Source organism: Dendrobates tinctorius, unplaced genomic scaffold (genome assembly GCF_039654945.1).
Source record: "Dendrobates tinctorius isolate UK_male_01 unplaced genomic scaffold, ASM3965494v1 ptg000075l, whole genome shotgun sequence".
NCBI classification, from domain to species: Eukaryota; Metazoa; Chordata; class Amphibia; order Anura; family Dendrobatidae; genus Dendrobates; species Dendrobates tinctorius.
This window is the reverse complement of record NW_027361743.1, coordinates 33459676-33485143: the sequence shown is the minus strand read 5'-3', so window position 1 is coordinate 33485143 and position 25468 is coordinate 33459676. Positions and strand designations below refer to the sequence as shown.

At 43.0% G+C, this 25468-nt stretch overlaps 1 protein-coding gene across 1 annotated transcript in view; it reads left to right on the top strand.

Annotated features, from left to right (window-relative positions):
- UBL3 (ubiquitin like 3) overlaps positions 1–20883 on the top strand; it is a 168138-nt gene extending 147255 nt beyond the window's left edge. Inside the window, exons 3-5 of the mRNA XM_073583163.1 lie at positions 1038–1124; positions 4022–4099; positions 18921–20883. Coding sequence (XP_073439264.1) covers positions 1038–1124; positions 4022–4099; positions 18921–18973 — 218 coding nt within the window. The 3' untranslated portion in view covers positions 18974–20883. The remainder of the gene's footprint in view (positions 1–1037; positions 1125–4021; positions 4100–18920) is intronic.
- Positions 20884–25468: the final 4585 nt, after the last annotated feature.

Sequence of the window (25468 nt, the reverse complement as noted above, 5' to 3'; positions counted from 1 at the left end):
TTTGACGAAGGTCGTTGTGACCGAAACGTTTACTGTATGTACTGTATCTTATTAAAACATTCCCTTTCACTTGCAACTCATTCACGTGTGTGCCAAGTTCTTCTATACTTGCACTGAGGAGAGGCTTCCATCGGGCCACTCTGCCATAAAGGCCCGACTGGTGGAGGGCTGCAGTGATAGCTGACTTTGTGGAACTTTCTCTCTACTGCATCTGTGGAGCTCAGTCACAGTGATCTTCTGGTTCTTTACCTCTCTCACCAAGACTCTTCTCCCATGATTGCTCTGTTTGGCTGGAAGGCCAGGTCTAGGTAGACTTCTGGTGGTCCCAAACTTCTTCCATTTAAGGATTATGGAGGCCACTGTGCTCTTAGGAACCTTGAGTACTACAGAAAGTGTTTTGTAACCTTGGCCAGATCTGTGCCTTGCCACAATTCTGTCTCTGAGCTTCTTGGCCAGTTACTTTGACCTCATGATTCTCATTTGGTCTGACATGCACTGTGTGTGATCTCTTATATAGATAGGTGTGTGCCTTTACAAATCATGTCCTATCAGTTTGTTTAAACACAGCTGGTCTCCAATGAAGGAGTAGAACCATCTCAAGGAGGATCACAAGGAAATGGACAGCATGTGACTTAAATATGAGTGTCTGAGCAAAGGTCTGAATACTTATGACCATGTGATATTTCAGTTTTTTCTTTAATAAATTTGCAAAAATTTCTGCATGTTTATTTTTTTTCAGTGAAGATGGGGTGCAGATTGTACATTAATGAGAAAAAAATGAACTTTTTTGAATTTACTAAATGGCAGCAATGAAACAAAGAGTGAAAAATGTAAAGGGGTCTGAATACTTTCCGTACCCACTGTATGTATCACTATGGCAGGTTTAATAGACCCAAAGGGGGTTGTCTCACGGCATTCTCAGAAATCGATAAACTAAGAAAAGGAGCAAAATGCTACGTGGTAGAAATGTGATTTCCTCTGATGCAGTGTGGTTCCGCTGTTGATCATTATGTCTTTGCTCTGGTTTTATTTTTCAGACTGGGAAGAGGAGCAGGTCAGCAGTCCGTGCATTCTCAGACTCATTTATCAAGGACGGTTTCTTCACGGCAATGTGACTTTAGGAGGTACGGGGAAACCTTTTTTCATTGAAGCCTCTTTAAAAGTTGCTTTACCAAGTCTTATTTTACGGTCTTTACTAAAAATATGAGCCGTTTTCTGCTTTTAATAAATTCTTTTTTCTATACTTTAATGCATTTAGTTTTTGGCTAAAAAATCCTATTTCCAATTTGGTTTAATTAACAATTTTGCACTTTTGGCCAGTTAAAGCCTTTGTTGTTGCACTGTCTATTGCTGGCTGTAGGATGCAGTAACTGAGAATCTGTCAGTGAGCGCATTCTGAGAGGAGATTTTAAAACTTATTGTCCTTCTTTTGAGCTCCTCTGAACTGATTTATGACCACAAAGTTCAACTTCTCCTTCATGTGGTCATAAATAAGCTCAAAGGATCCCAGAAGGAGGTAATGAGTTATAAATTGTGATGAGCGAGTGTGCTTAGATATGGTGTTGTCAGAGCACTGTCGTGTGCGAATCGTGTCTTCGGCGCGCTCGAATATTATGTCCGAGGCCTCGCTGCTGCATGTCTCGTGGCTGTTCAACTGCCGCAACACATGCAGGGATTGCCTGTTTGTTAGGCAATCCCTGCATGTCTTGCAGTTGTCATGCAGCCTCGGTGATTCGAGCACGCTGAAGACACACTATTAGCACACGAGCATGCTCAGATAGCACCTTAACTGAGCGCGCTCGCTCATCAATAGTTATAAGCTCTCATCAGAACGAGCTCACTGATTGACACTCAGTTAACTCATTCAGCAATAGACCATGCCAAGTAGAGGTGGTAAAAGGCAAGCACTAAAATTTTTTATTGAAATCCAACTGTAGAAATTAGCTTTAGCTCAGGACTTGTGCTTCTTGAAGTGTCCCTTGCCAAAAAATGGACCTTTCATCAGTTTGATCATGGTAAGCTGGTCACAGCATGAACAGTGGCTGCAGAACTGAATAAAACTTTTTTTTTTTTCGTTTTCATCTAAGTTGGGGAGATATTGGCTTGTAAAGTTTATATTCTAATTTCCCCTTTAGACAAGGGGGAGTTACCAAAAAATTGTCTCTGGGATGTATATTTCTTCCCCTGAATGATGTTGACCAATAATAAACAGGAAAAAAGAAAAAACCCATGCCCCATAGAAATACCATGTCCCCCGGCTTTCTCTGGGTGATACGTTAAGACCTGTAATAACAGCGTCCTGCTCTCCTCCTGAAGGCACGCTCCTCTTACTGTCAGCATCTTCTGTGATTACAGGCGGGGGAATGTAGTACTGCAGAGCTGTGGGTCAGTACAAACGCTTCTGTAGCTTTCCCCCCACAGAATGATCAGTGAGTAAGGCGGAGCTGAGCCAAGCTGACTGCCCTGTGAGAGAAGAGCTGCAGAGGTGTTTGTAATGACACACAGCTCTGCTCTACTTCCATCACTTCACCTCTTTCCCTGCTTGTAATCACAGTAGATGCCGACAGTAAGATCAATGTGACCTCGGGAGGAGAGCTGGGTTGTGTCAGTATCATATCACAGAAAGCCTGATCTAACATTCTCTGGGGGGGGTGTTCTTTTCCTCCCTCTGTTTGATGCTTCCTGCATATGATTGGTCAACTTCATGCAGGGGAAAAAGTACACGCCTCCAAAGATAAATCTCAGCCCACAGCCTCCTTCGTTGAAGGGGGAAATATAACGTAAATTTTACAAGCTAATAACTCCACAATGGAGATGAGAAATTAAAAAATTACAGCTCTGCAGGCAGAATTCTATAGTGTGACCAATTTCCCATGCTCAAGGCCATCTTTAAGGAGACCTAGAAGAAGCCTGCCAGCGGCTGCCTCATGGCGTTGCTTGGCACACTGCAGATACCACTGTGTACATCCTCTACAATACAGATCACTGTGTAGTATTTAGCTTTGTTTAGGTTTCTTGCATGGAGAGGTCTAGTGCAATGACTAGACATGCCTCAGACCCTTGATGTCACTTCTACGTGTAATCAGTTCTGTTTCACATTTTTGAAAATCTATAGTAAAAATATATGTTCTTTGTCACTGCACCGATGAGATTAATCCATTGTAAGACTTCTATCATCCCCACAAGCTCTCTCTATGCCCTTGTTTCTCGCAGTGCAATGTCGCCATCTTGTGGCCACAGTGCTAATAGCAGTGTATGAGTTTAACTTGCAGACGACGTGTCCTCACTTCTGCAATATCTATTGTATTAGCATTAAAGTATGACAAATTTAGAGATTATGGTTAAATATTTAAAAAAACTGGACTACTAATTACTACAAGTGTTATTGTTGAAGGGGTTGTGCGGTGCAGACAAATTATAACTTTTTGATTTGGGCAGATCCCAGCAGGCAGCCCCCTCCACTCAGCATGATGAGGGATTTTTATTTGCATGGTTACAAACTGAAGCATTAGTTTGGATACACAACCCTAGCCCCATTCATTCTTTATGCCACCACCGGTAAAAAAGCCGAGCGCTGCACTCGGCCGCCCCATAGAAAGTGAATGGAGCAGAGAATGCTCCGTTCTGTTGGGAATAAGTGCCCGTTCTGTCCGGCAGTGTGTCCCAGCACTCAGATCCTCTTGGAGAGGTGATAACTTGTTTTCACCGGACAACCCCTTTGTCACTTGCCAAGCTTTATAGTTTATTTACATATATGGGTCACGTCTTTCTTTGTGGCATCTTCCAAAATATAGTTTTCATGGATCCAGTATTTAATGATCAACACAAATGTACATTTTTGTGAAATCCAACACTAATATTGCCTGGGTCGGGCTGGGCTCTATAGTAAAGCTGTACCTGCTGCTGCGTTCTGCCCCTTGTGGTGCTCAGTGAGAGCTTCCTACATAAGGTCCTCGCTATAGTCCATCCCACATCGTGGTGTTCTGCTTCTGATACTGTTTCTTTTCTTTGGTCCATACAGCATTAAAACTTCCACTTGGCAAGACAACAGTGATGCACTTGGTTGCCAGAGAGACATTGCCAGAGCCAAATTCTCAAGGTACGTGATTCTGCAGGGCGCCAATGACCTCATTCTTGGTCTAGAACACAAGGTTTGGTTTTCCTGCTGCTTTGCCAGCATGTTACGGAATCCAGTTCCATCCCTGTAAATATCGGGCGCAGGGCTGGACTAATGTGAGCACAGGGCGTAATATTAATGGTGGAGATGTAACCGTTGCTTCCATGTCTTGGTGCCTGTGAGTCCTGTTGTCGATTTTACATTGGGGCCCTTGATCTTCTGAGTGGGCACAGTATGCAGGTAACACACCAAACCTACAATTCTGGTCAGACAGATCCATTTGTGACACATTTAGATGAGCCAGTAATTGGGGAACATGGGAGCAGTTGATCGTCGTCAGCCTATTTAAACAGGCCGACAATCAACCAATGAACAAAGCTCTTGTTCTCAGCATCACAACTCCCGTGTAAAGAAGCTATGTGCAGCCGATAGCCTGATATTCTGATATTCAATGCCACAAATCCAAAATAATTCTGTGCACAAAGAATTCTGGTTGGATTGGCTAAACAAGCCACTAAATGACCAATTGATTCAACTTGCATATCAGCGGTCGTTTGGCCGATCCAGACCAGTAGTCTAAAGGAGCCATTAGTTTCTGAGAAGCGGGAGCTCCGATACCCAGACTATTGGTTGCTTTTTATAAGGGCATGTTATAATTGCCCTGATTTATGGACTTTTCCTGTACCACCCTCCTGGCTGAAGATTAAGTACCAGTAATCATTAATCTTGGTCCTGTTGGCCATTATGCAGCATTGTTTCCTCGGCGTGCCACCGCCGCTGCGTAATCTTTGGATCTGCTGTGCAGCGACGTGGAGTCCGTGTCTCCAGATTCCAGGTTTGCATTATAAGCTAGGATTACAATGCTCGTCTTAATTTCTCCCCAGGTATGTAACGAGAACTGAAGCTTGGAGATTGTCAGATTGTAAATGAGAGCAATAATTCTCGTCACGGCATGGCACTCCGCTGATGGGACAATGACTGCTCTGTAGTACTACACTAGGCTATTGTCAGTGTATCTGGTGTATCACATGCCTGGAGCAGGGATCACCCCGACAAAGGCCGGAACACCTCACAGAATGCAGGAGGGGAGCCAGAGGGGAAATTTCAGGCTGCCTTTTATTCTAAAAGGACATGACCATACGACAGGCTGGCTCGCCATAGCAAGACGCTTGTCACATGCCGGTCTAGGTGTGAAAGAGCATCTGTGCCTGGTCAGCGGTGGGAAATGTTGGAAACCCCTCGGGTTCATATAAGGCAAATCCCGGAGCTTTAAAGGGTTGTTCCGCCAAAGAAAAATTGAATTGCTTATTTCAGCATAAGTTGTGTAACTTGTAAAAGAAGCACTCATCCTCCTCCCATTGGGTACTTAGTTGCTCACTTTGCCCTTCTTTTCAGGTAATTTTTCTGTCTTCCATTAGATATGACATCACATGATTAAAAAATGACTTCTAAACGCTATGTAGAAACCGGAAGTCTCACTTCCCTGCATGAGTCATCATTAGAACTACAATTCTACCTCACTGCAAAGTCATTGGCCGGAGGAACAGAGCAACTGGGCCAGACATTAAAGAGGTGGAGGAGCTGGGCTGCCAGGGACTTTGCAGTGATGTAGAATTGTAGTTCTAATGACTCACACAGGGAATATGGACATTCTACATAGTGCTTAGAAAGATTCAGCTAGTCAGTTTTTATTTATATCATACATACAAAGAACCTACACACACACAAAACAAGGTTGCACTCTATCATGCTAATATATATATATGAATATATGAAAATTGAACAGCAATACAGCTATGGAGTATTAAGAAAAAATGAGACGCTTAGCATATAACTTGGCCAAATTACATCTGCCCATCAACCAATGTCAAGGTGGCCTCAAAATCTGACGGGTACCTACACTGTGTGAATACCTCTCTAAGGCTGAATTCCTGGGTGAACGTGGACACCTCTGTCAGCAATGCCTGCATTTATGGGTAAGTAGGGACCTGCTGTAGTTAAAATCACCACCTGGTGCACCTTTATTTTGTGTATTGTATATGGAGGTAGCGCCTCCTGGTATGCACCTATTCACACTAGTCTGGATGTGCCAGTCAGTTTTTTGTCTTTTGTATATTAACTTACTGACCAAGCACTCCGCCCTCCACCAGGTGGTGATTTTAACTACAGCAGGTCCCTACTTACCCATAAATGCAGGCATTGCTGACAGAGGTGTCCACGTTCACCCAGGAATTCAGCCTTAGAGAGGTATTCACACAGTGTAGGTACCCGTCAGATTTTGAGGCCACCTTGACATCGGTTGATGGGCAGATGTAATTTGGCCAAGTTATATGCTAAGCGTCTCATATTTTTTCTTAATACTCCATAGCTGTATTGCTGTTCAATTTTCATATATTCTATATTGACATGCTTTAGCATGATAGAGTGCACCCTTATTTTGTGTATTGTATATGGAGGTAGCGCCTCCTGGTATGCACCTGTTCACACTAGTCTGGATGTGCCAGTCAGTTTTTTGTCTTTTTTTACTTACAAAGAACCTGGCACACAACTTAATGCTGTGAATCAACGTTGGTTTCATTTGTAGACCCGGACACCGCGTCTAGGCCCGCTCTCCCAGCCTGAACTGCTGTTAGACAATTGGGGCATCATTACTTTTGCTGGATGCCGATATAACGGCACTATTATCTAATACCAGCACATCCCCATTGAACGACCAGTACGTAACTGATTAAGGTCCTGGCGACCGAAACGTTTTTTGGTACTACAAATAAAACCAACTTTGATTCCTGCATTAAGTGCCAGGTTCTTTGTATTTCTCACATGGTGTGGGCACCTACCGTGGCACCTTCTACAGTAGTGCTCACGCTATTTCTTCCTTTAATTATATGATGTCATAGACCTAATGGAGAATAATTGAGAAGGTTACATGAGCAGTTGTAAGTACACGGTGCTATATAATGTGATGATTGCAATATACTGGGAGGGTGAAGTCTTTGAGAGGAGGAAGAGTGCTTCTTTCATCAAGATCTGCCCCCTGCTTCACTTCTAGTGATGTGTGCGACACAGAAGAGTTTCCAGTCGACACGAATCCTGCACTGAATATGATGGGGCCTGGCTGACTCCAAAGTGCAATAGCTAAGCCAGCCCTCTTCCCTGTCTGTGCTCCGCTGAGACTAAGGGAGCCTGGCTTAGCTAATGAAGTGAGCAGTCAGCCAGGCCCCTTCATATGCCGCACTGATGACGTGCCGACACTGCTCCTTATTGTATTAGGGACAGGACCAGAAGTGGGGCTGCCGATCCCGGGATCCGCACACCTGGATTAACCCTTTCTGTAGAAAGATGGCGTACACTTTTTTTTTTCCTCTGTGTCTTATAAGTTTGGAGAAAAGGATTCATCTGCGTAAATCTGTCCTAAAAGATGCTGTGAAGTGGTGAAGAAAAAGGGTCAATATCTTTATCCCATGTGTATTTTTTGTTTTTGAATCTCTTGATTTAGGGTGGGCTTGTCCCCTATTTTCATCTATCATTAGTCATAAGGTGGCTGAAAAGCTACAACTGAATCTTAGTTGAAACGTCTGCAGTGAGAAGGATTGGGCTGTTGGGTTTCAGCATGCCTGATCCATTAGTTCTCAGGGCAGATAAGTGACCACCAGAAGTGTGTGGCAGCAGCTGACTCCACTTGCAGAATGAGACCAAGAACGAGGAACTTGATCATGGAAAATGTGTTAATACAGTGCGATCATGGCAATCTTCAGTAAGATGTATCTGGGATAGATGACCCATCATCCCTACGGGGACATGTAATGGGGGGGATCAGCCTTGTGGATATGACAGGTCTGTACAGATGTGTAGCCCCTCCATGCTGGTCTCCGTTCTCATTAGGCCCCCCCGCCCAGCCCACAGTCTTCTATCCATGCAGCACATGAGCCTCATTTTCTGCTTCATTATCTCCTGGTTATTTGATGATTCCTAATATTTAATATTCATTTTTCTTTCACATTCCAGACTGATCAGTGACTTGACATTTCCCCAGCATTAAGTTGCTGGCGTGATTCCCTGCCTGGAACGTCTAATTTACTTGCTGAACTTTAACAAGGCATTTTGCTGAAAGGGCAGCCCCTTCACGGAGCAATGACGGGGGCTCTCATAGTCGGAATAAACTGTCACAATCACCTCCTCTCTATCAGGTTTTTAGCATGTCCTTGTTATATTCTTTTCTGGACCCCCGGAGATGGTGACAGGGGAGACAGATTATTCCTGGGGGTATTACAATATTCTGGTATATTAGGGATTGTCCTATGTTCTCTAATATACGTCTGATAGAAAAATGGTGGCTCTGGAGCAGAGACGCCTCTGAGAAAGATTCCTACTGTGCAGTTTGTCTAAAGACTGTGCAATCATGATGAATATTTGTGGCTATTGTCCAGGAGAAGGAAGGTGGCACCTAACGGATATTACCAAGCGAACTTGTAATTAACAATGTCCATTTTCCATTTAGAGGGGTATTTCTGTCTTCTACATTTATAGTGTCTTAACAGGATATGCCACAAAATGCTTATTAGATTCAAGTACCACCAGTGGGACCCCATTTATCTCAAGAATGGGGTCCTGGCATGCACCACGGTCAGTGGAGAGGTGGCCTTATTTCCCATTCACTTGAAAGTAACGTGCGGCAAGGCGTTGCTCCCAAGATAGATGCAGGTTCCATTAGTGGAATCCACATCTGCTAAACATGTTTGGCCTTTACTTTTACAATAACCGCCATAAAGATGCTGGTGAACTCTCAAATGACTGTTTGCTTTACAACTCCGAATCAGGACGTGAGCGTCAATGATTGCTTTGCATATGCACACAGTTGGACAGGTGCACGATGCCTGCCTAAATGCACATCCTACTTGCATCCTGGCAGCTATGTGCAAAATCATTTGTTATGATATTGTAGCAACTGACTCCGTGGGGGAAATAGGGTCAGTTGCAGTTTTTATTGTACTACCTGCCAGTGGCTGTACAGACTAGAGATCCTGACCCCGCAGTCCCTAGTGGTTCTTGCATGAACTGAAATTGCCCTAAACAGTCTATATGATGGCAACTCTGAATTATATTTCCTGAAAGGCCAGTTGAGCACTTCACGTTCCTCCTAAAGTGCAGAGCAGAGTGCAAATTACCTACAGAAGGGAAAGTGTGCTGAAATAGATTCCAGAGTGAGTAAAACAGACCACGAAATACAAACTAAAGGATTAAGTACGTACTGTTAGAGAACGTCACCTACGTCCTAAAAAGAAACCGTAGATAAGAGAAAAGAACAAAAACAGCAGAGATAAACCCCGGCTGATCTTTTACTGACTGGCTTAAACTACAGCAGTATGGCTGGACATCCTAATGAGATTATCACTAGCAGGGGCAAAATATATAAAGCCGCACCCAAAAGATGAAGCGGCAGAGAAATGCGGAAGTGAATACACCGGTTACCCTAAAAAGACAGACACAAGGATAACAAACTAAACACCAGGAAAAAAAAGGTGTATATGCTGTGGCTCGGCGGACAGAAGCCGGCCACAAAACGCAAGCTCAAGGGTTCAGACCCAGAGGTGTGACACGGCAATGTCATCAGCACTGCTCGTCACCTGTTGTAAAACCATTTTAACTCCTATAATGTTTGTATGGAGTGGCAGATCACCACCGCACCGTACAAAATGCCGAAAAGAACATGAGACTAGAGATACTCCCCTCTCCTGTTCTGGTTCTTCTATTTCCAGAATTAATAATTGTGCTATTTAAAATCAGAGTGTATATTGGCTAATAGATATTGTCCTAGCTAATAATTATTTGACCTTTTTTTGGGGATTAGTATTATTAGATGCTTCCAATAAGCAGTCCCACTGCCTATTAGGAGATTAAACAGATGGCCACTGATTCTGAATTATTTAGGAATTAATTCCAGTATTTATGTAGCTAATGTGGTTGTCTTAGTTTATGGACATATCATAAGACAACCCGATTAGCCATATTAATATTGGAAATAATGGCTAAATGAGGGAACGTTTTTCCTTATGGAGAGTGACAAGGCTGATATGCTAGGGTAAAGAGGCGTAGAGGCCTGTGGTGAGGCAACACCTCAAAATACTTGTCTGCAAATTGTGATTCTGGTTTGGCTTTTATCCTAATTCCTATGACAAGGCACGTTAAAGAGTCGATATTGACGTTTTAGGATTCCTACTTCCTATAGGTGGCGCTAGAGTTCCAGTTCTCTTCCTCTCTGAAGAGACTATTTGGATATTTAATTTCCCAGAGGCGCATGCATGACACATGTCATCTTAACCTGGCACGTCAGTCATGTCGTTCTCAATTACAAATGTTACCCCTTCGTTTCAATACCATCAGTGTTTTTTCAGCAGGAAACTGGCCCCACAGGACCACATGTCGTGTGCCAGGAAGTAAGACTAATCTGTATAACCCCGACCCCACCAGTGATTGGCATGTTGCTGTCCATTCACACTGTACACAGGATGACTGTGGATCAGTGCTGTGCACTGGGTTATATAGAGCCCAAAACTGTTAGCTCTGCTCCCTCTATATCAGACAAACAAGGATTCTGTCAAAACTACACAAATCAGACCAGTAAGTGATACATCACTGGAATCAGGCTCTCTGGCCCTACATCATGCTGCTCTCATATTCCATAGCGAAAACCTGCTAACAGATTCCCTTTATCCCCTTTACGACCTTGGATGTATCCATACGTCCAGGTCGGTGGGTACTTGCCAACGGCTAGACGATTTTTGCCGCCTGGTGTCAGCTGATTCTGACAGTTGACACAGAACACTCAGTGCCAGGTAAATGCCACGATTGATATCGATCACAGTATTTAGAAGGCAGGCAGAGGGAGGGAGCCACCTGGGTCACCAGACACTAGCAAGATTTTTAGATTATGCACAGTGCCTGATCTAACTAACAGAAAAAGTAACCAGAAAAGCGGCACGCAGCCGATCCTTCTTTCAAGATGTGGTTTTGTTCATGGACCCGTAGAAGCGCAGGCAAGGCATGAAACGGCCGTAGTGCGGCTGGTCTCACTGTTCATGAAACAACTCCCCTAACACCTGCACCTCCGCTAATATCAATGTAACCAATTTCATGGATTAAAACCACATCTTGATAGAAGGATCTGGTGAGTGCTGTGTTTTCTGATATAATACATGTTCTTTATGTATGCACCACCCAGAAGAGATCCGAGGAGGCTATTTCTCAGGATTTGGGTTGAAATAACACAGAAAAAGTGACTTTGTGCCTTGAATAACCCTTCTGTTTTTGAAATAAAGATCTAACTAACTTGTGTCTGCAGGGCTGACAGGTTATAAGGTGTAGCAATACTCCGGCATTGCAGTGCTTTATAACAGCGATCAGACTGAAAACAGTGAAAGTCCCATAGTAAGACTAAGTAAAAAGTGTGTTTAAAAAAAAAAAAACTAAAAAATTGGTAAAATAATTAAAGAACAAATAATAAAAATATATATTGAACCCATAAATATTTTGGTTATAAATAAACAATAAAAGTACACATTTGGTATCACCGCGTCACAAACCCCTTAAGTGAACACGCTAAGAAAAGGCAAAACAAGATGCTTTATTATCATACCGACTATCAAGTGAACTAAATAAGATAAAAAGTGAATGTAAATAAAACTGGTACCCCTGAAAACGTCATCTTGTTCCATAAAAAGCAAGCCACCTTAAAGCTCAATCAGCCAAAAAATCTTAAAGATAGCGCTCAGAATAATGAGCAGGAAAAATTTCTTTTCTATAAAATAGTTTGTGTAACCGTGCGAAAACATAAAAAAAAGTATCGCTGTAGTCCGGAAAATTATTCTAGGAAAACTTGCACTCCAGCCATGTGGCTAAGCAGTACTGTAGAGCCACGTATGGGTATGTCTACACTCAGCAGAAATTGTGGGACAAATTTTGGTGCCAGTTTTACCCATTTCACCTTGTAAAAATGTAAACTCTAAGCAAAAACTAAATTTTGGTGTTAAAAATGTAATTATTATTCTCTTCACTGCCTAATGGTATAAAATTCTGTGACACACCTATGGTGTCAACATGTGTACCCCGAAATGAATTCAACTGAGAAGTGTAGTTTATTAAATGGGGGTACTTATATTATTTATCTTTTGCCCATACTTTTGCACCGGTCAAATTTTGTTTAAATGCAGATTGCACATTTTCTGTTAGTACAATAAACCTTATTTGAATCCAGAAATATAACTGAATCCATCAGTTATTAGATATATGAAACTGAAATAGCTGTTGCAAAAACCAAAATTGTTATAAAGAAAAAAGGTTAACATTAATAGGGGTGCCCAAACTTTAACATATGACTGTACAATACAAATATAAAATAAATGGGATTAACATAGAGATCAACACTTACAGTTGCTTAATGGTCTTTAGGCTAACCATGTGGGGGAGGCGGGGCCACACGTCGCCCTGCATCTGGGGTCCTTTTGGCATCAAACCTCCAGCTCGAATGACCAATTTTAGGGAGGGAATACCTTAAAGCTTTGGGTTTGTGACATCACGAAAGGGACCGTCTGGTATGTTCCTGCCCCTGCTCTAGGAGTTACAATTCTGACTACAAAATTTATAATGACTATATCTCGCAGAGGGTACTTCGTATAAACACGCACATGGTATCATTCTCTTTAGCCTGTCGAAGACAATAGTTAAAGACCAAACATGCAGTAATTTTGTCACACCGTTTAGGAGAAATCCAGTTCTCTGTTTCTGTGGGTGCTGGAACCGTGAAAATTATGGGCCAGAACGCTGGTTTTGTGTCCTACGCGGATATGTGATGCTTTATATCTGTCGCGTATCGTTTTTGCTATCCAGTCTCTTTAATATTACCCATACTTATATCCAGCCGCATGGTGCTTCAAACAAAGACATTCTTCCCCCTTAGCTTAATTAACATTCTTTAGCTGTGGGGCGGAGAATGTTTGCACAGGAAGCATCTGGCGCAGGGTTACAAGCAGGCACATAGCTGTGGTGTGAGTGTAAGCTGTGGGTGAAAAGAGGAGGGGTCTCAGCTATGTGACAGGCTGGTTCTCATCTGTAGTGTAATAATCAGGGAACCTTAAGTCATACCTTACAGTCATATCTTATTACATGGTGCTTGTGACCTTTGCACTGTACTTCAAAAGTAGTTTTTGCCCACATATGGGGTATCTGTGTACTAAGGAGAAATTGCACAACAATGTTTGTGGTCCATTTTCTCCTGTTACCCTCTTGAAAATAAAAGAAATTGGGACTAAAATAACATTTTTGTGGGAGAAATGTGATTTTATATTTTCATGGCTCAATGTTATAAACTTCTGTATAGCACCTGGGGTTCAAGGTGCTCACCACACATCTACAAACATTCCTTGATGGGTCTAGTTTCCAAAATGGGGTCACTTGTCACCGGTTTCCACTGTTTAGGCACATCAGGGGCTCTCCAAACACAACATGGTGTCCAATAATTATTTCAGCAAATTCTTCATTCAAAAAGTCTAACTGTGCTTCTTCCCTAACTGTGCTTCGCCTATGCGGCGTCATGAAAAGATCTCCCTCCTGCGGGTCGGGTGAGCGGGTTCAATGAAAGTTCACCCGACCCGCAGTTACAGGGGGACCTAGACTTGACCCCAGGGGGGCTGGCTTCGCCCCCCCCCCCCCCCCCCGGGGATACGATCACTTCCAGTGACCTTTTTGTGACACCCCCCCCCCCCCACATCTGATTGGAGCTAGCGTAGATGTGGAGGGGCGGAGTAAAATCATGGCTGCCTCGTTCCTCAACTTCATCCCGTCCGTGGTGTAAGCTGAGGAACGAGGTGCCTGACTGCCGCCCTGACATGCGATCACCGCCACCGCTTTCACTGCCGCCGCTGTCATCGCCGCTGCCACCACTGCTCTCCGGTAATATATTTTACTGCCCCGCCGCCTAATTCCATCCCCTCCCACCTCCGCTCACTCTCCCCTGCCCCCTGATCATCTCCTGCTCCCCTGATCCTCCCCCAGCACCCACGATCATCCACCTGCTGTCTCCAGCTCTGCCAGCTCCTCAGCCACCTACTGCCTCCTGTGCCTGAGAGCCCCCTCCTGTGCCCCCGTGATCACCACTCAGCCCCAGTGATCACCCTCCTTAACCTCTGCCCCCCTGATTAACCCCTGCCTCCCTGATTAACCCCTGCTGCAGGTTTTTATTTGCTTATCTCCTCAGCCACCTCCTGCCCCCCCCATGCCTGTCAGCCCCCCTCTGCCCCTGCTGATCCCCCAGCACCCCTGATCATCCCCCAGCACCGCTGATCATTTCCCCTGCTGCTGCAGGCTCCTCAGCCCCCTCCTGCCCCCCCGTGATCACCCCTCAGCCCTAGTGATCACCCCCATCAACCCCTGCCCCCCCTGATTAACCCCTGCTGCTGCAGGTTTTTATTTCCTTATCTCCTCAGCCACCTCCTACCCCCCCCCCGTGCATGGCAGCCCCCCTCTGCCCCTGATCATCCCCCAGCACCGCTGATCATTTCCCCTGCTACTGCAGGCTCCTCAGTCGCCTCCTGTGCCTAACAGCCCCCTCCTGCCCCCTGTGATCAAACCTCAGCCCTAGTGATCACCCCCATCAACCCCTGCTGCTGCTGTGTTTTATATCCACCTCCATCTCCTCAGCCACCTTCTGCCCGCCCCGCGCCTGACAGCCTCCTGCTGCTCCTGGTGATCATCCCCCTGATCACCCCCACTGTTGCTGCTGCCGCTGGTTCCAGCTCCAATAATTCTCCTCAGCGCCCTCCTGAGCCTGACAGCCCCTTTCTGCCCCAGGTGACCATGCCCCAGTAAAAAGTTTCACCAAACACTCGCACATACACTCACACTAGAATAAAGGTTTTTTACACACACACCACATGCACAATGTCCCGCTCATCCCTGTCCTCCCAGTCCCAAAGGGTCTACTCAGTTGAGGAGACATATGAAATTATTGCCTCTGATACTGATAGTGAGAGAGAGGACCCAACCTTTCTCTATTCCTCCCACTCTTCCAGCGACACAGACTTCACCACCGAGATGTCGCAGGACGAGAAATCGTCCGGAGCCCAGGGAGGAAGAGTTGGAGACCTTAGAGGAAGTCTCACAGCCAAGTGTGAGTTTCCCCCAACCTAGCACTAGGTCTCCCTCCTGGACCCCCGTCCCTGAAAATTTTGCTCCACACGGATTCCTGATTTTGTTCCCCAATCAGGAATCCAGTTTGAAAAAGTCTATTTCCCTGAAGTTGGCAGTCTCAAAGTCTTTTTCTCGGAGTCAATCGTCAGTGTCATGGTGGAGCAAACTAACTTGTACGCCCAGCAATTTTTGGCGGAACACCCAATTTCTTTATTCTCTACTTGGAGTCCCGTGGACTCTGTAGAAATGATTAAATATTGGGGACTGGTCCTTCACATGGGGATTGTGAAGAAACCAGAAATTCGCCAATACTGGAGTACTGATATTTTATATCAAACTCCAGTATTTGGCATGGTGATGACTCTGAAACGTTTTGAGGCTATTCATAAATTTCTTCATTTCAGGGACAACACTGAAAGCCTTCCCCACGATGACCCAAATTTTGATACTGTTCAAAATTCGGCCAGTCGTCGAACACTTCAGCAACAAGTTTGCTGAAGTGTACATTCCCGAAAGGGAAATTTGTGTGGCTGAATCCCTCATCCACTTCAAAGGGAGGCTTCAGTTCCATCAGTACCTGCCCAGCAAAAGGGCAAGGTACGGGATGAAACTCTACAAGCTGTGAGAGTACCTCATGGTACACTCTCAGCTTTAGCGTTTACCAAGGAAAGGACAGTAGGATCCAGCCCCCAGAATGTCCACCTGCTCTGGGGGTGAGTGGGAAAATAGTGTGGGATTTGGTCCACCCTCTGCTTGATAAAGGTTACCATCTGTAAGTTGATAACTTTTATACAAGCATCACACTATTTCAATCCCTCTCTGCCAGAGCTACGGTCGCTTGCGGTACCGTGCGCAGAAACCAGAGGGGTCTCCCCTTGCCGCTAATTGAGCATCCTCTCCGAAAGGGTGAGACCCGAGCCCAATGTAGCGGCAACATGCTTGTGGTCAAGTTCAGACAAAAGAGACGTCTTTGTCTTGACCACAGTCCATGGTCCCAGCACCACGGCCACCACCGTTCAAGGTACTCCAGCACCTGTCCACAAACCGGACTGTGTCCTGGCGTACAACCATCACATGGGGGGAGTTGATCTTTCTGATCAAGTCCTCCAGCCCTATAGTGCCATGCAGAAAGCGATGGGTGTGGTACAAAAAACTGTCTGTGCACCTTGTACAAATGGCACTGTATAACGCATGCGTGCTATCACGATGTGCAGGCCAGAACCACTCCTTCCTTGACTTCCAGGAGGCGGTGATAAAGTCCATGATTTTTGGAGAGGAGGACTGAGCGCGCCCCAGCACCCCTGGAACTCAAGTTTCCCGTATGGTACCAGGGCAACATTTTCCCCGTGAGGAGAGAAAAAAAAAAGGTGTCGGGTATGCTCTAAAAGGGGGACAAGAAGGGAAACTCGTTTCCAATGTGAAATGGGTCCCGACAAACCTGGACTGTGTTTGAATGAATGCTTCAGAATTCATCACACGTCCATGGACTAAACACATCCTGACACTCCACTACAGAACTCACCCACACCAGCCTGACATACACAACACCACACACACCAACCTGACGAACACTACACCACACACCAACCTGATGTAGTGTCAGGTTGGTATGTGTGGCGTAGTGTACGTCAGGTTGGTGTGTTTGTGTGGCGTAGTGTACGTCAGGTTGGTGTTGGTGTGTGGCGTAGTGTACGTCAGGTTGGTGTGTGTGCTAACTTTCCATTCAAAAAGTCAAACGGCGCTTCTTCCCTTCAGGGCCCTGCCGTGCGACCAGTGGTTTATGACCACATATGAGGTATCGGTGTACTCAGGACAAATTGCCCAACAAATTTTAGTATCCATTTTATCCTGTTGCCCATGTAAAAAATGAAAAAATGTAGGCGAAAAGAAATTTTGTGAGAAGGAAAAAAAAAAAAAAAAAGTACTTTTTCATTTTTACAGATCAATTTGTGAAGTACCTGGGGGTTAAAAGTGCTCACTATGCATCTAGATAAGTTCCTTGGGGTGTCAAGTTTCCAAAATGGGGTCACTTGTGGGGGTACTCCAATTTTAGGCACACAGGGGCTCTCCAAACACGGCATGGTGTCCGCTAACTATTGGAGCTAATTTTCCTTTCCAAAAGTCAAATGGCGCTCCTTCCCTTCAGGGCCCTGCCATGCGCCCAAACAGTGGTTTATGACCACATATCAGGTATTGGTGTAATCAGGAGAAATTGCCCAACAAATTTTATTATCCATTTTATCCTGTTGCCCAGGTGAAAATGAAAAAATTGATGCTAAAAAAAAATTTTGCTGGAAAAATTAAAATGTCCATTTTTTCCTTCCACGTTGCTTTAGTTCCTGTGAAGCACCTGAAGGGTTAATAATATTCTTGAATGTAGTTTTGAGTAGCTTGAGGGGTGCAGTTTTTAGAACGGTGTCACTTCTGGATATTTTCTGCTAAATAGACCCCTCAAAATGACTTTAAATACAATGTTGTCCCTTAAAAAAATGGTTTTGTAAATTTTGTTGTAAAAATAAGAATTCACTGGTCAACTTTTAACCCTTATAACTTCCTAACAAAAAAAAAATTTTGTTTCCAAAATTGTGCTGATGTAAAGTAAGTAGACATGTGGGAAATGTCATTTATTAACTAGTTTGTGTCAGATAACTCTCTGGTTTAACAGAATAAAAATTAAAAATGTGAAAATTGCCAAATTTTTGCCAAATTTCCGTTAAGCACAAAAATTATCGACCTAAATTTCCCACTAACATGAAGCCCAATATGTCACGAAAAAACAATCTCGGAATCGCTAGGATGCGTTAAACGTTCCTCAGTTATTACCTCATAAAGGGACACTGGTCAGAATTGCAAAAAATGGCCAGGTCATTAAGGGGTCAAAATAGGCTGGGTCGTGAAGGGGTTAACTCTTATAACTTCCTAACAAAAAAAAAGTTGTGCAGATGTAAAGCAGACATGTGGGAAATGTTATTTATTCACTATTTTGTGTGACACAACTCTCTGATTTAAGGGCATAAAAATTGAGTTTTGAGAATTGCTAAATTTTCACCAAATTAAATGCAAGTCATATTACCACTATCATGAACTACAATATGTCATGAAAAAACATTCTCCAAGTCAGTGGGATCCGTTGAAACGATCCAGTGTTAAGGCCCCTTTACATTTAGCGATGCACCAGTGATCCGACCCGGTCAGGATCGCTGGTACATCGCTAAATGATGGCTAGTGAGCCGTCACACAGAAAGATCTCACAGCGATGCAGCAGCGACGCAGCGCACAATACTTACCTTTCACACACAGCGATCCAGGCGTCCTCCCGCCCGCCTCCATGCGTCGCTCAGCGATGGACAGCGAGGGAGCCGGTCGGAGGTAAGTATCACACATAGCGATATCGCTAGCAATATCGCTATAACGTCACAAAATCGGTGACATTATAGCGATATCGCTGTGTGTAAAACCCCCTTTATTACCAAATAAAGTGACAGTGATCAGAATTGTAAAAAATTGGCCTGGTCCGGAAGGTGAAAACAGGCTCGGGGGATAAAGGGGATGCGGGTTGGATTTGCGGATCTAATGTATGGTTTTTCTGTGACCCTCACACATTTGTAATTTATCTTTTCAGGTCAAAGAAACCGCGAGAAGACCGGAGAGAGCAATTGCTGTGTAATTCTGTAAATGACGATGTGTCTGCAAAGTGTGATGTAATATAGTCCTTGTCTATCATGCTGCTGGAATAGAGGAGACCCATTGCTTCAGAGAACCTTAGATCAACACCCTGTCATAATCTCCACACAAGTGATATATTACATGAACACTCATAGATTTCTCTTCGTTGCAAGAGACCGAGGACATTCTCATACTGATCTTAAGTTTATTTTTGGTTATCTTGCAGAGTAACTTTGTAGTTTGTTATAGTATATCCATTTTTAATGCATTCAGTCTCCAGGGGTATAAAACAAAAAACAAAAGTCAATATGTTCTCTTCTACAACAACACTCATCCTTGCTGCAGCATTATAATACACTGATTCCAGGCTGTCTACGCGCAGATGCACTAATGTCCGGTCACCGACCCCCCCCCCCCCCCACAATAGATAGCTGTAGCTATACTTGATCCAACCATCTACAAGACGAGTTCTACACTGGAAATCAAGACGTGGAAATCCGAATCGAAATCAGAAGCGTTCGAGAAGTGACTCCTACCTTACAGGGTATTAACTGGAGAAACGACCCATTTTTCTATGGAAGGAGCAAAGCAAAATGTGCCTGTAATCTGAAAGCACTCTGCAGAGGGCGCTGGAGAGTCATGGGTAATGTACTATTGGTGCACTCTTATCTCAAGCATCCCCTTGCATGCATGCTCATACCAAGCATTCGAGAGGAGTGCCTTTCCTAGCCTTAATATGGGGAGGGTTAATTTTCCTGTAGTCCATAAGCCTTTTATTATCTCCTTATCGTGCAGAGGTATTAGCAGACGTCATTTATTAATCAACTTTGTGTTTTTAATATCAAACGTCGATGTTTTCAGTGAAGAAAAAGACTAAATACTCATCCGTAACCTGCTGTCTGATCTCCATGCTTTAACCGGTAAGCGACACTCACTCTCCGAAGACGACAGATCTCAGCCATAGTACTAGTTTGTTTTGTTTTTTTCATTAGTTTAACATGCATTTATACTAGTGCTTGCGAGGATATTAAGATTCCAACAGAAAAATCAAGACGCCATTTTGTCATTAAGACGCCATTTTGTCATTTCATACGGATAATTTACGACATGCTATAACGAATTTGCACAGCACTAAAGCATGAAGCTATATTTCATTTTAAAAAGAAAAGAAAAAATACAAAAACTGTAAAGATATATAAACATTTTTTATATTTTTTTTCCACTAGGGAGAAAAGTCTTCCTGGTCGAAATTACAAATACGTGTAGGATATATTTAATTAAAAAATAAATATATAAAATGCATTATTATAGACTCTTAACAGTAGATTGGCATAGTGTCATAGAACAATATTACTATACATCGCTTTTGCCTTTGGAACACATTGAGTCACAGGTTGATCCATCTCCTTCTGTATACCGTACTCCAGGAACAAGACGTCCCACGTAATCACTTTCTGTCCCCCCCCCCCAACAGTTGGCATCATTTTAATCAGATGATTTTGATCATTCTCTTATTCTAGCCTTTACCCGATGCTTTCTACACATTTTGGTCCTAAACAATTGTTCATCCTGACTCAATTTGTAAAGAGCGGTTAAAAAGAAGACAAAAAAGATAAAACTTGTATATAGCACTAATTTTTTTTTTCCTTCCTGCAACCTGTACTGATCTATAGATTATTCTGTAACTAAATAAAATAATATTGTAGTGCATTTTTGTTGGTTGTCTGGTGGTTCTGAACAGGACTGTAATTGCTTTGAATTTTTTGATAAAAACTGGAAAAAAATTAATGAAATCAATGCAATTTTTTTTTTCTTTTTGTTTCTGCAAATTAATCCCACTGATTACTTTTGTAATCCCATTGATAGTGAATTGTATGAGATTTTCCTGTATAGCTATATAATAAAGTAAATTGTCACAATGTTGTGACGTCTGGCTCTGACTTGGGTACAACCATGCATGTATACATGTTTTTCTGTGAAAACTATATATTCAAAAATTAGGGAAATAGGCTGAATTTAAAATTTTACACTGGATTTATTTACTATGTATTTACTCCCTTTATATGGTATCATTAATTCCACAGCGTTTTACAGACATCATCACTATCCCCATTGGGGCTAACAATCTACATTCCCTATCAGTAAGTCATTGGTGTGTGGAAGGAAACCAGAGAACCCGGAGGAAACCCATGGGGAGAACATACAAAGTCCTTGCAGATGCTGTCCTAGGTGGGATTTGTACCAAGGACACCAGCGCTGCAAAGCAACAGTGCTAACCACTGAGCCACCATTCTACGGATATGTCAAAAGTAAAAGAAAAGTCAAAGATGCTATAGTATTTTTTATTTTTATTAAGGGAATAGAAGAATCCAGGATATCTATAAACAGAAAGATAGTGAGGAAACACTTAGCTAACCTAAATGAATTTAAGTCTCCAGGTCCAGATGAATTACACCCCAGAGTACTGAAGGAGATAGCAGAAGAAATTTTTGAACCCCTCTCCATAATCTTTGAAAATTCTTAAAGAACAGGAGAAGTCCCAGAAGACTCAAGAAGAGCAAATGTTGTTCCTATCTTCAAAAAGGGGAAGAAGGTGAACCCAGGCAACTATAGGCCAGTGAGTCTGACTTCTATACCAAGAAAGATCTTTGGACAAATTATTAAACATGTTTGTAAGTACCTGGATAAGAATGAAGTGATTAAACAGAGTCAGCATGGGTTTGTAACTAATAAGTCATGTCAAACTAACTTAATTTCCTTCTATGAAAGAATCACTGATTGGGTGGATCAGGGAAATGCTGTAGATTATAGTCTATCTTGACTTCAGCAAAGTATCTCACACAATCCTTATTGGAAAAGTGGCTAAGTATGGAATGGACAAGGCAACTGTTAGGTGGATTCATAACTGGCTTAGTGATCGGACCCAAAAAGTGGTCGTAAATGGCTGCACATCCAGTTGGAAGAATGTGTCAAGTGGAGTACCACAGGGCTCTGTCCTGGGCCTTGTATTGTTCAACATCTTTATCAATGATTTAGATGAAGCAATTGAGGGTAAACTGATTAAATTTGCTGATGAGACAAAGCTAGGAGGGATAGCTAATATTAGAGAAGAGAGAGGATTCAAAAAGATATAAATAAACTGGAGCAGTGGGCAGCAACTAACAGAACAGGGAAAAATGCAAAGTACTACATCTGGGCAATAAAAATGAAAAAAGCATATACAGAATGGGAGGAATAGGGCTAAGCAACAGCACATGTGAAAAAGACAGGTATACTAATAGATCACAGACTGAATATGAGTCAACAGTGTGATGCAGCAGCAAAAAAAGGCAAATGCAATTCTAGGATGTGTTAACAGAAGCATACAGTCTAGATCACGTGAAGTCATTATTGCCCTCTACTTCTCTTTGGTCAAACCTCATCTGGAATACTGTGTCCAGTTTTGGGCGCCACATTTTAAAAAAGGCATCAACAAACTGGAGCAAGTTCAGAAAAGAGCAACCAGAATGGTGACCAGTCTGCAAACCCTGTCTTATGAGGAAAGGTTACAGGATTTGGGAATGTTTAGCTTGCAGAAGAGAAGACTGAGAGGAGACTTGATAGCGGTCTACAAATATCTCAAGGGCTGTCACATTGTAGAAGGATCATCTTTATTCTCATTTGCACAAGGAAAGTCTAGAAGCAATGGGATAAAACTGAAGAGGAGGAGACACAGATTAGAAATTAGAAAATATTGGAAAAAACTTTTTAACAGAGTGATCAATGATTGGAACAGGCTGCCACAAGAGGTGGTGAGTTCTCCTTCAATAGAAGTCTTCAAACAGAGGCTGGACAGACATCTGTCTGGGATGATTTAGCGAATCCTGCTTTTGAGCAGGGCGTTGGACCAGATGGCCCAGGAGGTCCCTTCCAACTCTACGATTCTATGATTCCATATTTAATGCGGAGGTGAATGCATAATGTGCATACAATTATCTGAGGGGTTTTTATCTATGGCAAAAAAATATATACTGTATTTTGCAGACTATAAGACACACTGGACCATAAGATGCACCTAGGCATTAGAGGAGGAAAATAGGGAAAAAAAAATCGAAGGAAAAAATGTGGTCATGATGCACTTCTGAGGGGGGATCTGCTGCTCACACTTCTATGGGGATAATCTCCCCCATCTTGGACCTCTTCCAGGTATATATGTCTCCCATCCTGGTGTATATGATCCCCATCCTGGTATATTTGATCTTCATCCTGGTATATCTATCCATCATCCTGATATGTCTAACCCATCCTAGTATATATGCCCCCCACCAATCCTTTTATAAATGTCCCTTATCCTGATATACAGTATATCATCCCATCCTGGTATATAGCCCTCATCCTGGTGTATAGCATATATGAAACCCATCCTGGTATATATGGCCCCCCATCCTGGTATCCAGTATACAGCTCTGGCAAAAATTAAGAGACCACTGCACAGTTTTATGAAAATCAGCTTCTCTACATGTCTGACAGCCATTCCATTCCAGTGTCAGTTGAATTCCTACCAGAGTACACCTCATTCTACTTAAGGTGCTCACCTGAACCAACTCTTATTTAACGAAGGAAAGAATAAAAAAAAACCCTGCTGTGGTTTTCACAATTCTCTTGCAATAGGACAAGCTGGATGGCAAAACAAGTGCTAGTAATATTCCAAAAGTAATAGGCATAAGAAAACATGCCAAAGGAGTTGAAAAGTCTTGTGTGAGGAAAAGGGCTCAATTCTGACTTTACTAGCATGTTGCCTCCCTCCTTTAAAATTTCTAAGACAGCAGTCCATTACAACAAGGTCAAGCAGCAGAGCAGACATTGGGGACAACAAAGCTACAGACCGGCAGAGGGCAAAAACAACTCTCCACTGACTGGGATGACCATCATCTTATTGGAATGTCACCAGAGGATGATATCAAGTGATCAACAAAAGAAATGGCAGCTGGGGTGAAGTGCACAGCAAGAACAGGTCGTAACAGGCTCCCAGAGGCGGGGCTCAAGTAATGTAAAGCTAAAATCAGCCTTCATCAATGAGAAGCAAAGGAGAGCCTGGCTTGAGTTTGCCAAAGACCATAGAGGACCGGAGTAAGGTAATCTTCTCTGATGAGTCTAATTTTCAGCTTTGCCCAACACCTAGCCGTTTAATGGTTAGACGGAGACCTGGCGCGGTGTACAAGGCACAGTGTCTTGCACCCACTGTAAAATTTGGTGGAGGATCGGTGATCTGGGGATGCTTCAGCAAGGCTGAAATTGGGCAGGTTAATCTTTGCGAAGGACGTATGAATCAAGCCGCCTACAAGGTTATCCTGGAAAAACAGTTGATTCCTTCTGCTCAGACAATGTTCCCCAACTCTGAGGACTGTTTTTTCAGCAGGACAATGCGCCATGTTACACAGCTAGGTCAATCAATGTGTGGATGAAGAACCACCACATCAAATCCCTGTCATTGCCAGCCCAATCTCCAGACCTGAACCCCATTGAAAACATCTGGAATGTAATCAAGAGGAAGACGGATAGTCTCAAGCCATCAAACAAAGAAGAACTATTTTTGTCCCAGGAGTGGCATAAGGTCACCCAAAAGCAGTGTGAAAGATTGGTGGAAAGCATGCCAAGATGCATGATAGCTGTGATTAAACATCATGGTTATTCCACAAAATGTTGATTTCTGAACTCTTCCTGAGTTAAAACATTAGTGTTGTTTCTAAATTATTTTGAACTTGTTTTCTTAGCATTATTTGAGGTCTGCAAGAACTACTTTTTTTTTTTTTTTTTTTTACCATTTCTCATTTTCTGAAAATAAATACAAAATTTAGTGCTTGGAAATTAGAAGACATGTCAGTAGTTTATGGAATAAAAGCAATTTACGTTTTACTCAAAAATATACCTATAAAGAGAAGAATCAGACAAACTGAAAATTTTGCAGTGGTCTCAATTTTTGCCAGAGCTGTGTATGATACTCATCCTGGTATGTATGTCCCTCATTCTGGATACAGTGTATATGATCCCCATCCTGGTATATATCACCCTCATCATTGTATATAGTATACAGTGGGTATAGAAAGTATTCAGACCCCTTTAAGTTTTTCACTATTTCATTTCAGCCATTTGGTAAATTCAAAAAAGTTCTTTTTTTTTCTCATTAATGTGTACTCTGCACCCCATGTTGACTGAAAAAAAACAAATGTAGAAATTTTTGCAAATTTATTAAAAGAAACTGAAATATCACATGGACATAAGTATTCAGACCCTTTGCTCAGTATTCAGTAGAAACACCATTTTGAGCTAGTACAGCCATGAGTCGTCTTGGGAATGATACAAGTTTTTCACACCTGGATTTGGGGATCCTCTGCCATTCTTCCTTGCAGATCCTCTGCAGTTCCGTCAGGTTGGATGGTGAATGTTGGTGGACAGCCATTTTCAGGTCTCTCCAGCGATGCTCAATTGGGTTTAGGTCAGGGCTCTGGCTGGGCCAGTCAAGAA